The sequence below is a fragment of the Hyperoodon ampullatus genome, assembly GCF_949752795.1.
Source record: "Hyperoodon ampullatus genome assembly, chromosome: 7".
NCBI lineage: Eukaryota > Metazoa > Chordata > Mammalia > Artiodactyla > Ziphiidae > Hyperoodon > Hyperoodon ampullatus.
Genome location: NC_136920.1, coordinates 33,738,828 through 33,754,042, shown reverse-complemented (window position 1 = coordinate 33,754,042; position 15,215 = coordinate 33,738,828). Strand labels below are relative to the sequence as shown.

The 15,215-nt window shown below is 42.9% G+C and overlaps 1 protein-coding gene across 2 annotated transcripts in view; it reads right to left on the bottom strand.

Moving 5' to 3' along the window:
- Positions 1-10,903, bottom strand: part of LGR4 (leucine rich repeat containing G protein-coupled receptor 4) — a gene marked incomplete at both ends in the record, with an annotated part of 95,275 nt that extends 84,372 nt beyond the window's left edge. For both annotated transcript variants that reach the window (XM_079708014.1, XM_079708015.1), the window contains one exon: positions 10,719-10,903. In XM_079708014.1, the coding sequence (XP_079564140.1) occupies positions 10,719-10,903 (185 nt within the window). The remainder of the gene's footprint in view (positions 1-10,718) is intronic.
- Between the last annotated feature and the right edge of the window lie 4,312 nt (positions 10,904-15,215).

The following is a 15,215-nucleotide window of genomic DNA, read 5'->3' as shown; positions in this document are numbered from 1 at the left end:
CAGCAACAGTGAGAGGCCCGCATACCGCAAAAAAAAAAAAGAAAAGAAAATGTGAGAGGCAGTAATGTCTATTAGCATGGTGTTTTACAGCAAATGTTCAGTAATGATACCAAGAACCATCAGAAATACCTTCTAGATGAGATGTATATATACATTTAAATATTTGGCTATATCTGGGACAAAACAGGAGCTCACTTCCTTTTCAAGCAATCATCTACTCCTGTCAAAACCAGCCCGCATGTCTAAGAAACAACAAGAACTAGAAATTCAGGCTAGGGTAACTTAAGGGTTGGAAAGGACCCTGATGAAATGTATGTCATTATTTCCTCCGCCAAAGTCATGAATCTTCTTATCTTTGGTGTCATAGGGTTTTTTTTTTTCTTTCTCCTTCTGGAATGCCACCTCAGCCAGGGTGGTGCCAAGGGCAAATTCCTTTAACGCAGAAAAAGACCTGAAGAAAAACAGCAGTTGATTTACCCCTCTGTTCCACGTTCTTGGCCCTCTCCTGCCACACCTGCTGACAAGCCTCCACACTGTGGATTCAGATGCCACAAAGCAAAGCCGTTAATGCTAGCTGAACTGAAACCAAGTCCCCAGTAGAAGCTGGTGCTACGCAACAGAAGCCTTAAAGGTCAATGTGGCAGGGATTGGCTAGCATGAGAATGATCAACTGACCTCCTTCTGCAGACTGACAGGAAGATAAACATAAAGGCAGACAGTCCTAAAGGTACGTTTTATCGGGAACCAAGCATCCTTGTTCCCAACTTGTGTATCCATCAAACACATGCCACATATCAAACCTGGGAGAACAGCCTCGAAACGTCCTGCATACACACACACACACACACACACACACACACACACACACACACACACAAATTCCCTTTGGTGAAATAACTGATCAAGCAGGAAACCCCACCGTAGAAGCAGGTCATACAAACTTAATTCAAATTGATATTAGAAACTGGCTTATCCAAAACACGAGATTTCCTTTCCACAGAATGTAATAGGGCTTTGGAAAACACAGTCTGATTGCTAACAGCAGGGCCTGTGGTTAGCACACAAACTTGCCAACCTACCATGAAGGATGAAGCCTTCTGCTGCATGCCCTCACAGCCCCAGACTGTTTGCAAAGGGCAGGAATGAAATATTCCATATGTTTTCTTTGTCGGTGACATGGCTATTGAAAGCAAGGCCATGGTAGTCTCCCTGCTGAGGGACTGGGTCAAGCTATTCATGTGTAACCAGGCAGATGTCAAGATGGTAATGGGAAAAACATCTCAAACATTTTTTTTTTTTAAAGAAAGAGACCCAGGGTAGAAAATGCACAACTGTATCTGAAACACTCAACCAATCTAAATAGGTCATGAGCACTCTTGCATATGTTAGCTGCTACTCTGAATTTACAATTCATTTTCAAATCAGAGCTGAATCAAAACCCAGAAAAGTTTTTAAGGGTTCTGAGAAAGATTTAACTGTGCTTACCAAGAATGTCATATAACTTTGGAGAAATATGAAAGATTTTAAAGAAAGGATTTTAGTTCTAAAGTTACTTCAAGGATAATAAGCTTTTCTTTATCCACAAAACACAAGCATTTGTCTCAAATGTAAAGAAAATTCACAGGTATCCAATAACCAGTAAAATATCATTTTCAAAGTACTTGAAACAAAAAGTTCTCCCATAATCTGCATATTGCTAGAAACAAGGTGATATGAAGAAATAAGAACTCAGCTAAATTGTCAAACCTGAGCTAATCTTATCCATCCCCAACATGGACAGTGATGAGAAACCGCTGGGCACTCATTGGCATGAGGCTTCTGAAAGAGTTAAGCATTGTTTCATGAAAATCCTCAGTGTTCCAAAGTCTGGAAGTAGAAAATTATTATCTAAAGATCACACTGACACTGTCTAAGGTCACGTGCCCGTTTGCTGTGAGGAGAAACAATGTGTTCCCCTATTAGGAGAGTGTCCTTCAACTTGACCAGCCATCTCAGGGAAGCGATGCCCAGTGAGAGACCAAGGCAAGAAAGCATGATTTCCTCCAAGCTCTCTCCTCTAGAGAAACTGTAACTCCCCACCACTAGGCTTTCTTGTTAGAAAGGGAGTAGCACCACCTGTAAGAAGGAATCTTGATAAAAACATATGCATTACTCTTTCTCCACCAGGATCTTTATGGTTTTCTGAATGAAAAGTCTACCAGATGAAGAGTCCTTTTTCCATTAGCACAAGGGCTCACTGTGAAGTCTCCAACAGGCTATAAACCTGATATACATTCAAAGAACCAGAGAAATAGGGTTTAGAATTTTAAATCTAAGTGACGTAAAGGGATAACACACATAGACAATTGCTGAGTCACTCCCCAAAGAAATGACAACATAATGTAATGGGTCCTTGCTGTCACTCAAACAGGTCATGCTAAAGTTTCCTACATGTGACCCCTGAAGATAAAGTCAAGTGGCCTCTTCTTGCAGATGGAAAAGACAAAGTCTAAAGGGATTAAGTGATACCTTCAAGCGCACAGATTTAGGACCTCAGGGGTCTTGATTCCTTGTGCCACACTCTCAAAAATAAAACAACTTCTGGAGTCCTGTTCATAAAAATAGGTGCATAAAAAGAAGACTGGAGAGTAGATAGTGACATAAAAAGCTGGATTATGCGACCACGGACTCAAAATGACCTTGGAGAGAACAGAAGGCCAACAAGAAAAAAATTTCTTTCTTACAAAGTTAAGAAAACATTAAGATTTTAAAACAAACCCCACTAATCAAATGAGATGAACTAGCAGTAGCACAGAATGGATGAAAACTGGGATTATGATAAACTGCTAAGTATCAGTTAGTAAATCCACGTGTAATCTTTTAAAACATGATACTAAAATGTTAAATGCATTGAATACTCCTTTCTTAACTCTGATCAAATTGTATGAGAATTCTGTACATGCTTGATGTGAGATAAGGAGAGCCTGAAGAGGACCCAAGGGGCAATTATCAGATTCGGAAAATGCAAAAGCTTGATTTAGCGCCTAAAACAGAGAAGCGTGTGAACAGTATTCAAGAACATTAAGAAACCTAAAGGTTAATCAACAGTATTTGCCTTCTCTCCCCTCAACTCCATAAGAGTTGCTAGACTTCGGGATAGAGTTCTTAAGGTGTAAGGTATTCAAGAGAGAATAGTGCCGATTCTCTGGAGATTCTCAGGCAGAAAAAGAAGCTCCCTGAGATGGCTTCCACACACGGGAAGGGTGACAACGTAGATCACAGTGGTGGCAACCACAGGTCTCCTCTCTCCTGAGAAAATCTAGTCTGCCAAGCCCTTCTTGTATTATCCATATTAGTCGTATATTTTCTCTAAGGGCCTCTTAGCATGAAGCTAAGTTCATTATCCCTGTAGGGATATGGGAAAAAACAGAAGTTAGTTAAACAGCATCATAGCCCAGTCCCCAGAGTTTTAGAGAGAGAGACTGCCAACTCGGAAGCATACCTCCTACCCTGCACTTCCCAACAAGAAACGTGAATAAGAGTGAGACTTCTAATGGCCATCTATCTACCTCCCTAGGAAAACAGCTCTAATCAAGCTCTTCAGGGGAGTCTGGAGGTCACCACTTGCATTCAGTTATGCTGTGGCTTATACTGAGAGCTCCACAGGGGCAGTCAGAGCCCAGGCGGAGTAGGCAAGTGGGATCCCAAGCAATCCTAGGTGCATTCCTCAGCCATGCTCCCCACAGAGCCAAGGGAAAGGCGCCATCTCCCTGTCAAAGTTAGGTCACTCTACTCGGGAGGGGAAATTCCCCCAGAGAAAACTTTTAAAATGTACAGGGAACAGGGAAAATCTAACTCATGATTTTTCTGGATACCACGCTCTGAAATCTGATTCAAAGAGCAAAAATATTCTGTTGCCACTGTGCACTGAGATTTTCATTCTTTTAATGGTCAATTTTATATTTAAAACTTTGTTGAAAAAAAGGGGGGGGCTGCATTCTCCTAGTGTAAAAATAGAGGGGAAAAAAAAACTAGCTCAAGGGGCTTACATAACTCTTTACTTATCTTGACTCGGAATACTTAAATACAAATGAAATATGAAGGATAAAGGGTCATTAAATATCCTGTAATATATTAAATATGCTTTCCCCACACATGTTTTCTCACTAGCACAGACAACAGACCAGCCCGGGATCTAAACGTATACCCAGTCTTGGCCCAGCTGCCTCCCAAAATATCTATGGTTTACATTTCCTTACAAGGATATTCTTATATTCTTAATGGGCCAACATGTTGCCACAGAGGGTTGGTTCAGTGCTTTTCCCATAAGATCTTTCATTACAGAAAAGCTAAGAGAACTACCAAAATATGTATTTTTTAAATGTTCATTTCTGAAGCCTACACTCTTAGATGGGCATTCCTGAACCCCAATCGCTTGCATCTAAAATAAGAGATGTAAAATGACAATTCTTGCTGTAGACTTACTGCAGGGTCAGAGGGGGACCTGGCTGGCATGCTTTTTTGACTATTAAAATATGTAACACTATCAAAACGTGCTTTAGAGTCTAAAAACAACCACCCATTCAGAGTTTTAACTGCCTGTACACGACACAGACTATTTCTGTACACTATAAGAAACTTACTAAAAATAGTCCCAGCCATATACAAAGTTTAATAACAAATATTTGTCTATGGGTGGGTGAATCCAGAGTATACTACTACATAATTACAACTTGCCATTTAAAGGGGGTATTTGAGTAGTAATTTGCTCAAGTCTTTAGAAAGTTGAGATGTTACTAAATGTATATGAACTATAAAATCATTTCTAAACTCAATTTTGAACTTACCCAATTTCAGACAATAGAGCCAATACCCAGCCTACAGTTTGTTCATCAAGTGTTGAGACACAAAAGAAATGTCTAGAAAGGCAGACAAATTAGTCATTGTGTAAGAGTACTGATTTGCTAAATGCCCTAGTTTTTTTCTTCACTGACAGAATTTAAAACTAAAGCATTTTATTATCTTCAACGAATCTTTCGAAAAACTACACTTCACTGAACAAAATTGGGGACAAAGTTATCCATGTTCTTGTATATACAGGAGAACAAGCTTTGAGCATTGCCAAAAACTTGAAGGCTTCAGGAGGCAATTAAAGAGCAATCTAGATAATACATTTCTAAAGACAAAACCATGAACTCTCATTTAAAAAAATTAAAAGCAAAGCTGTCTGATCAAGTTACATTAGTCACATTTTTCAGAGTTTAAGGCACATTGGGCAAGGTTTAACTTGTAACCCAGGTATACTGATAAATATTGTGCTTTTATGGAAACTTCTATCTTTTTTTTTTTTTTTTTGCGGTACGCGGGCCTCTCACGGTTATGGCCTCTCCCATTGCGGAGCACAGGCTCCGGAAGCGCAGGCTCAGCAGCCATGGCTTACGGGCCCAGCCGCTCCGCGGCATGTGGGATCTTCCCGGACCGGGGCACGAACCCGTGTCCCCTGCATCGGCAGGCGGACTCTCTACCACTGCGCCACCAGGGAAGCCCCACTTCTATCTTTTTTATAGAGAAAAAGTGGGAAATGGTCTTAGAAAAATTTCAATGAGTCACTAAAGGATTCTTACAACTTCACTTGCTTGATAGTCTACACAGATTCAGAGAGATTCAAAGCAATGAGAGTCATTAGTCACCAATATCCATTATTTCCTGACAAGAAAAATGGAAATAAAAGGATAAGCACAACCAAGGAGCCCAAAAACCAAAATCCAAACTTGCAGGCTGTCAGTGCTTTCCACCATTATAAAGATGACTAAAATAAGAATTTGAGAGATAACCTGACAGAGGCCAAGAAAACGCCCAAACTTGCCTGGATCCACCTACCAGTACAGAACTTTGATCTTCCCTAAGAGATTAAGCTGTGAAATGTTACCTTACGATTCAGGTAAGAGCCAAGTGCCTGGACATTAAATGCTTGTGATACCATAACTGTCATTAGCATTTAGCTGGACTGAAAATCATAAAATATTAGTGGTTACCACAAGCCTTCAGGAGCCTCGAATGAGAATCACTGGTTTAAATTCTGGGTAGAGCTCAGACCACACCCAGCACATTGTTGCCTTCTGAGGCAGGTTCCCCAGTCGATGGATACATTCCAGTAGAGGTGGACAGTTGGGGAAGTTTCCTGGGTCAGGGAGGGATTTCAGGATTGAGATACCTATACTATACTTAACACAACAGAGAAGATCGGACAAACATATGGAAAAAAAAATCAAATTAAATAGAAAGAAAACTTTTGGCAGTAAGAGTTGTTTACTTCCTTGTTCTCAGGTGAAGAAGCCAAGGCCCTGAAGGGTTAAGTGTGTCACCACCTCAAGGTCACTCGTGTGATTTATTGACAGATCTGGAAACCAGCTCTCCATATTCCCAGCAGAATGCTCTTTCTTCTTGTGTTTAAAGAGAACCCAGCAGTTCACTAGTTTGTAAAATAAACGATCTGTACTTAAAGATGTTCATATACTGGCCTTGTTTAGAACAAAGTTCCCTGGTATGTAACACATATACTTCTCTAGAAAGACACACCGCAGAAAATAAGCTAACAGTGAAATTTACAGACAGTAACTTAGACATCAAAATATCAAAACTCGACCATCAAAAAAGGGTATAAACATTTAGCCACTGATTACTGACCTGCCAGGGAATACAACTGACGTTGGAGGAAACGTAAGAAAATACTTTCAAATAATACTATTAAAAGAAAGGTGCTTGGAGTCGTGAAAAAAAGTACACCTTAGGGAAGAATCTGAGATGATGCTTCCCAAAGAAGAAAAAGCAACAGATAATTTTTTTAAACCCTTCAAAGCCCCTCAGGTAACCATCAGTTCTATATAGAAAGCTTGCTAACCTGCCCGTGTACAAGATACACACACTGTGAAGGCTGCAGAGATTATGACTAATTATATGGAAGTGACGACGTTGAGTAACTTTTTGTACAGTACCCAAATTACTGAAACAGAGTGATTTTATTTTCCAAGTGTGAAGCCATACCAACAGGAAACAAGCAGGGCTATTCTACCCCAGCAAAGCGCCTTAGCTAGTCATGCATTCTGTAACAAGTCTCCATGGCAAATTTCCTAACACACACTTCTAAACACAAAGAACTCCTCCTCCAAGTGAGTGGCAATAAATAGGCTTGTGCAACTTCAACTAGACGGATATTCAGATACTTCTGGGATCTTTTCACGAGAGCAGCCAGCCGATCGCTATCGTCCCCTTGCCATCCTAAAACTGTAAGAATTATAAAATCATAGAATGTCTGGAAGCTACAAGCAGCCTTAAATAGAATCTAGTGAATCCAATGACTTCATTTTTCAAATGAAGAAACTGTCACCAAAAAAAAAGGTAGAATGACTCGCCCAAGGCCACACAACTACTCAGGCGCATGGTGAGGACTATGACCAAGGGCTCAGACCTACCACCCTCTCCACAAAGCCACAGAAACAGCCTTTATAATCCTAAAACTATGCACCAGACATAACCTAGGATGTGGAAATTTGTGACCCCCATCTACAAGTCTCAAATTTTGTGACAGTAACACACAAACCAGAGGACACACGTTCACTATCCCCTCCCCACCACCACCATGACTTCATCCCTTTCTCTCTCAATCAAGAATCTTGGAACGCAGGTGATTAAGAGGGACCTTATTAGCTCTAATAGGGGAATAAACTTGAACCCTTCTGATTAAAAATACACTTCAGAATTTTAATACTAGTCCGAGTACCTCCTTTAAAACACCTCAGGGTGAAATGTGACAAGCCAGTGCACTGTGACACAGGATCGGGAACTGCCGCTGCAAAATATAAATAAGCACTACAGGTGCAGCAAACGCTGTGAACACGGGAATCCTGTCAACAACACTGAGGATTACATCTGACTCTGCCCCCAGACTCAGATAAAGCAGCTTTCAGCAGGAAATAGACACTGTTGGGCTGAACAAGTTTAAACGAGCCTAAAGGAGAAAAAGCAGGTATCCTCTCTCTGGGTTCTCAGATCTGGACAAAAAGCTAAATGCTGAGAATGTGGAGTTTGGCAATCCCGCGTGGGAATGAGGGCTGAATTCCAAGCCCCAATCCTGCCCCTTAGTGTGGCCTTAAGTCCTTATTTATTCACTGAAACATTAAGCGCTTCCTTTGTACCGGACTCTGGACTCCAAGTTGAGTAAAATAAAATCCCTGCTCTGTCAACGAGGAGTCCCAATGTGGGATGTGTACACATCTGAGTGAGGTGAAGGTAAGACACCATTGAGGAATGACAAGAAAATAGCTTCGATTAATAATTACAGTCTCATCTTCTTGACTTCTATTTTTGTGATTATCATTTTATGTATAACTAAACAGGCCTTGGTGCCCATGCTCCAGAAATTAGAAATCAGTGAATCAAAGTTTGGGAACCATGGATCTAGTTCCTTGGTGTGTACCTGTGTTCCACCAAAGCTGTGATGGGACAACAAATCAGAAGGACTTGCCAAGAGACCTTGGGTGATTCCAAGGTGTCTTATAAGATCAACTGGAGTGGGCAGATCACAGCACCCGACCCTCTTCAATGTGGATTTTGAGATCACTGGTTTCCCAACATGCAAATATACTGCCCTTGAAATGCCCTTTACAAGGGCTCGTCATTATAACATACACTTTTAAGGGTGAAATGAAGAGTGTTCAAGTGAAATAAGGAGTTATCAGGAGGTACAACTACTCTACAGGTCACGAAGGGAAAAAGAAAATATAACACATTTGCCCACCACCACAGCTCAAAAAGTGCTATGATGATGCTAGTTTAGGCAATCTGATCTGGACTGGTGCCAATGATTTATCTGTTTCTCAAGCCATGAACACTTATGTAAGGCTCAAGGTTGAGAATATAGCATTTCACTACTTTTGGTGAATTCTAAAGAAAGATACCTGATGCTCTATAGCAAGGAGCGCGCTCTCATAAAAATAAAAATTTCTTTGTGGTTTTTAGGTACTAATGTAAAACAGCCCTCTTCCTTATAGGGCAAGTCTACACATTAAAACTCAAGGAATCTACTAAACAAGGTCTTTTCAACTGGTCAAAATAGTAAAAGTATGCTTTTCTCTCTGGGACCTGAAAGAAGTTTCAGGGAAAGCCACCTCTCCTGAATGAATTCCCTAAAAGTATGAAGAGGTCTTGGGGAAAAAAAACAGCCCCTTCCCCTCTACTCAGTCTTCTTTCCCTTACTTCTCCTCACTCTCACCCAAACTTTCCCACGTAGGGTACCTTTGTGGGCAAATTGCTCGTCACTGCAAAGTTAACTTTTTTTTTACTGAAAAGTTAAATTTCACCATATTGAAGGAAAATGACTTCAAATGTGTAACTAAAACCTGAAACAAGGGGGAAAAAAAAGGAGAAGGGGGCTGGCGGCCAAAGAATGAGACAGGTTCCAAGGCAACTGGCCACAAGACTCAAAAAAACCCCACTGGCAGAGGGCAAGCAGAACACCTCCCACCAGACACCTGGAAACAGCACCGCTCTGGCCTGCACAGAAAGGATCTCTTCACGGGGTCTGTTATTCCTTTCACACTGTCTATTTCTAAGAGGTCCCTCTCAGCAGCTGTAAGGTAAAAGGAAATTCCCTTTACCCAAGGCCTCTCAGAATCCCTTCCTCTCTCAAACAGTTCTTTCACTGCCCTTGATTTAATCTGGCCGCACAGCACAGCAAGGCAGGACAGGAGCATACACCAAACCCTGCACGCAGTTACCCTATTCTTTCTCTACTGGTGCCATCTGCCAACACCACAGCCAACACCTATTTCAGAGTCTTCGTTTCTAAAGCGAATGTCTAAAGCTCTCCGTCCCCGTTTGTGGAGGGGGTGTTTTGGAAGTCAGAACTATCTGAGTGACTTTCCCAACCTCAGGCAGCTCAAAGGAAAAGTTCTACTGGTTAAGGAACAGCAGAAAACGGCTACCTTTTGGGACAGGCAGAGCTTATGCTCTGGAACTTTCATTTTCCTCCAATATCCTGTACTTCAGGTCAGCATTCCTTCTTTAAAAGGCCTTGTTGGGTAAAAGTATTTCACCCAGAGAAACCTGCAATTTCCACCCCCCTCCCTTCTCCGTTGTTTTCGCCCGGTTTCCCTGCGAGCTCCAGAACCCCAGGCGTTTGCTGGTGAGTCCGGAGTGGAACTGGACTGAGGTGCCAGGTCGCTCCCCCCCCGCCCCCCACCCCGGACAGGGCCAAATGGGAAGGCCATCCGCCCCGACTGCGGTACAGGTGTTTTCTTCTCCCCACATGCTGGAACCCAGGAGGCTCCAGGTGCTTCCCCACAAAAATTGCCTCGGTCTCAGACTCAGGCCAAGTTCTAGCCGCCCTCAACCCTGCCGCCAGAAAAACTCTTGCCAGCTGAGCAGGGGCCCGCGGGAGAAGAGAAAGTCGCGTGAAAAGGCTGCCAGGGGCAAGTGTTTCCAGATTCCTCCTTCCTCCTCGGCCCCACATGCACTTGGGAGTTGGGGGAGGGTGGTGGTGATCGTGCCCGAAAAGTCTGGGAAAAAGAGCTACACGAGTCTCGGACCCGGACTGGCAAAGCTTGTGAAGCTCGCGGCGCTGGAGCGGGTGCCAAGGAGGTGACGGCGCCCCCCTCCTCGGGACACTGGGGATGGAGTGGGATCTGCCACTGGCTCCGCCCCCCGGAACCCCCTCCGGCGCCCCCTCCGCCCGCACTCACAGCGCTTGGGTGAAGGCGCTGAGCCCCTCGGGCACGGCCGTCAGCCCCTTCCCGGAGCAGTCCACCCGACGGTCGCCGTCGCAGCTGCAGGGCGCCGCGCAGAGAGGCGGCGCCGCGCCGCTGGGCTCGGCCGAGCCGCGCAGTCCCAGGGCGAGGAAGCAGAGCAGCCCAAGCGGGCCCGGCATTGCTGCGGCCGCCTCCAGCGCCGGCCTCTCCCGCGGCGCCGCGCCTTCGGCGCGCCTCTGGCGCCCTCCGACGCCCCCCGCCGCCCCGGGCGGCAGGCCTGCGGGCTGGGCCGGGGGCTCTCCTCTCTCTGCAGTCGCGGGAGCTCGGCCCCTTCAACAGTCCGCGGCAGCAGCAGCGCAGGGACGCGGCGCTCCGGAGTTTCGCCCTACCCGCTGCTCCATGGAAGCGCAGAGGCAGCTCCGTTCCTCCGGCGGCTCAGGCCAGCCGGCCGGGCCGGGCGCAGCTGCAGGGGCCGCGCTCTGCCATCGCACCCGCCTCCCGGTCCCCGGCCTCCAGCCGCAGCCGCTCTTCAAGGTTGCGGAGCGCAGCCTTCAGCCATGCCGGCCCCTCGCCACAGTCCCCCACCCGGCTCTCACACAAACACCCGGGCTCTTTCTCGCTCTCTCGCAGCCGCAGCTCAATCTCCTCCCGTCCTTTTCCCTTCTAGGGTTGCACGCTCGGGTTCCCAAGCCCCCAGCCGCTGGGTTATGCAAATCACTTAGGTACATGCAAAACTAACCCGTCTCCTGGAGCGCCATTGGCCGGGGGAGGTCTCGAGCTCATTACTATGCAAAGAGAGGAGCCGCCATTGGCCGAGAGTGGGACCAGAGGGGCGTGGTAATCGGGCGTGAGTGACAAGGTGGTGGTGATGGTGGTGGTTCGCGGCAAAAATCCCTGCCTTGGTTCGATTTGCGTGGCAGGTTGTGGATCGAAGGTGGAAGCATCCGAACACTTAGAATCTGGGTTTTCCCTCCCCCACTCGTCGTCTTCTCTCTGCAGAAATTGGATCTCCTAAATTGGATGACCTGAAAAGTAGAACTTGCCTCCAGCATTCAGTTAAGTTTCAAATGACTCTCCACTGTTCCAAATGGCGAGGACTTTGGGAGCTGTGCAAATGGAAGAAAGATTTTGAAGAGAAGAGAAAAGGTTTCTCTTAATCTGACATAAATATTTGAGTTTTAGCTATATACTAAATTAAAACAGTGTACCCCCCATCCCCCAAGCGCCTCTCACTTCAACTGACATCTTTATACCTACCTTGATATGCACTTGATAGCTAAGTCTTAGCAATTAGCCATCCACCATAGAGTTTTGGTGACCGCAACTCAGATCGCTTTCTCATCTACTTTAAAATCCTAGAACACAGGGATCTTGTTAGGGTCAAAGGAGGTGATGTTTCTGAACACTGGGCAATTTCTCCAGACAGCTTTTGCTGTCATTTGAGTTCTAGGTAACTACCCTTGAGAAGCCAGCAGCAACTTTAGTGTTAGGTAATTATCAGCTTTCCTTCCTCTTCTGGACTTTTGTGGCTTAATAGACCCCATGTTACTGTTATCATTGTTGGTACCAAATACTGCTTTATGGGCACCTCCTTTCTTGCTTTCCACTGTGCCTTTGGGTTATTTAACTCTATTTTGAAGACATTGCCATGAATACTTTAAATTAAGGCAGGCAGGGTTAAAAATGTCACTGTCATCAAGTTGATTACTCATGTCATGTAAGTAAAATTAAAGAAAATGGAAATAAGTTGATGCAGACCCAAGGAGTTTAAAATGAAAAATTTCCATCATCTTTACATTCAGGAGTTTATTTTAAAAATAATGCCCAGTTGGGCACATGACTAACATACAATAAATTTATCCACACTCTTGAGAGTCAAATAAATACAGATATGCCTTGACTTTAAGTTTTAGTAATGACCTATTTCCTCTAATTGTAGGTTTGAAAGAGAAATTAAAGGTAGGTGGACAACCCTACATTTTATAGATAAGAAATCTGAAGCTTGCAGATACTGTGCTCTGCCCAAGATCATCACAGAACCACTCCTGGGCTCCTGGTTCCTTGTATGTTGCCCTTGGAGGCTTCCCTAAATTGGTTTCCATTGTCTAAATCATTTCCATTATTTTCTAGCAACTCTCATGAGCAAGTGAAGAGAAAATTGTTAATTTCATTTCTTTATTTGATTCCTTTAACGTCTGTCTTTCGTAACAACACTGGAAGATGACAGAACTTCTCTTGCCAAGGTATCACTATCTTCTGCTGTTTTCTTTTTTTTTTAATAACAATTATACATTATACTGATTGATTTTAATTTGGCCAAATAATTCATTTCCTTTCTTTTAAAGTAGTGGTTTTTTAAACTTTAGTTAGCATAAGAATCACATGCAAAGCTTGATTAAAACTGCAAAGTGTCTTAAAAGGCTTAGAGCCTCAAAATCAGCATTTTGATATATGCCAAGTGAAAGTGAGACAGGTGGTCTTTGAACCCCACTTCGGGAACTTTATTCTTTGCTTCCAAGGAATAAGATCTTAGGGCTGGCAACTTAGATGAAAGGAGAGATTTGGATTGTGGAAAAAGGAGAGATGTAGATTTTATTGCTGAATAAATTCCTATTATCTAGGAGATGAAGAAGGTAAGAAAGGAGGATTCAAATTTGCAGCTTGTCCAAGATGACAAAATATCAGGAACAAAGGACTTGGGTAGAGAAAAAAAGAGGTAAGATATGCTAAAGTTTTAGTATTTCTGATAGTTGCTACATTATATATGTTTTGCTTTAAAGATAAACTGGCCAATTAGTCTTCACTTCTTGGATAAGATGCCCCAAGAGAGAAAAAAAAACTCTGATTTTTAAGATACTGTCCCAGACAACTAGAGAAAAATGATCAGCTCTTACATAACCCTTAAGGACCTAGAAAGATATCTGGATGAACCAAAATTTGATGGCAAACAAGTAATAAACTTAATAGAGACTCTGTCTCCAGACTGGTTCCTCCTAGTTTTTCATGGCCATGGATGAGTAAATGGATAGCATCCACAGGCTGGATAAGAGGAAGCGGAGCCTAGCTACAGTGCCTCTGCATTGCAGGGTACTTTTGGGCAACAAAGGAGGCACACCCTTCCAGTGATCTTCACCTTGGGGCTTTCGTGCAAAGGGCACAGGGCATGTTGACTCGTGGACAAGCTGGATTTTGTCCAACTCACACCCTCACCCAGACATTCTTATAAATATAGAGCCTACACAAGTGTATGCAGAAGCCGTACCTGCAAGCTGCTCCATTAAGGAAACAAAACCTCAGAGATTGTGAGGGTTCTTCGGTAGTGCTGTAATAACTGGATTATAAGTCCTCGAATGTACAGAATTTCACCTTTTATAAAGTAACTCCAATTTACAATAGAACAAAAATCTGAGTTCACAGCAATCAGCTTAAGAAATAGAATGTTACAAATGTAGTTGAAGTTCCCTTTGTACCTCTCCCCAATCATATTCCTTTCCTTCTTTCTCTCTCTGGGAAGTAAGACCTTTCCTAGACTTCATAATTAATGCCCGTGCATATTTTCATGCTTTTTGTACGGGTGCATCCCTAAACAATATATATTATTGTTTTGCATATATAAAGAATATCAATCTGTATTCTTTTGCAACTTGGTTTCTTCATTCAGCCTGTGAGCTTTATCCATGTTGATAAAATATGTGCTATTGTTAATTCATTTTCCTTACTACATAGTATTCTGTTTAAAGAATATACTCAGTATTTATTTATCCATTCTATGAATATGAAACTTATTTGTATTTTTTCTAATAATGCTATCATGAATATTCTTGTACATGTCTCCCTTATATATGCCAAGAGATTCTCTAAAAGGTATTTCCTTTATACACGTGTGTGTGTGTCTAGGAGTGGAATCGCCAGGTCATAGACTATGTGCATTCACTGCTATTGGATGTCAAATTGCTTTCAAAAGCAACTGTGCTTATTTGTGCTTCCTTCAGCAGAAAATAAGAAATCCCATTACCCTACATCCTACCAATACCAATATTGTGAGACTTAAATATTTGTGAATCTGATGCACATGGAATGAAATCAAAGTGTAGTTGAAATTTGAATTTCCCTGATTACAACTGCATCTTCTCATGTATTTACTGGGCATTTAGTGTGCTCTTCTATGCATTGCCTATTCATTTCCTCTGCCTGTTTATTTTCTGTTGGGTTGTTTATATTTGTTTTTCTTGTTTAGGGCCAGATAGTAAAATTTGGAGTTTTGTGGACCACATGGTCTCTGTCATAACTATTCAACTCTGCCATTGTAGCAAGAAATAAATGATACATCAACAAATAGATGTGGCTGTGTTCCAATAAAACTTTTTTGGCAAAAACACATGTTGGACTAGTTCTGGCCCGTGGGCCATATAGTTTCCCACCCCTGTTTTATAGGTGCTAATCCTTTATTGAAATCTAATTATTTTTTGAAAACCATTTGTAGGATTATGT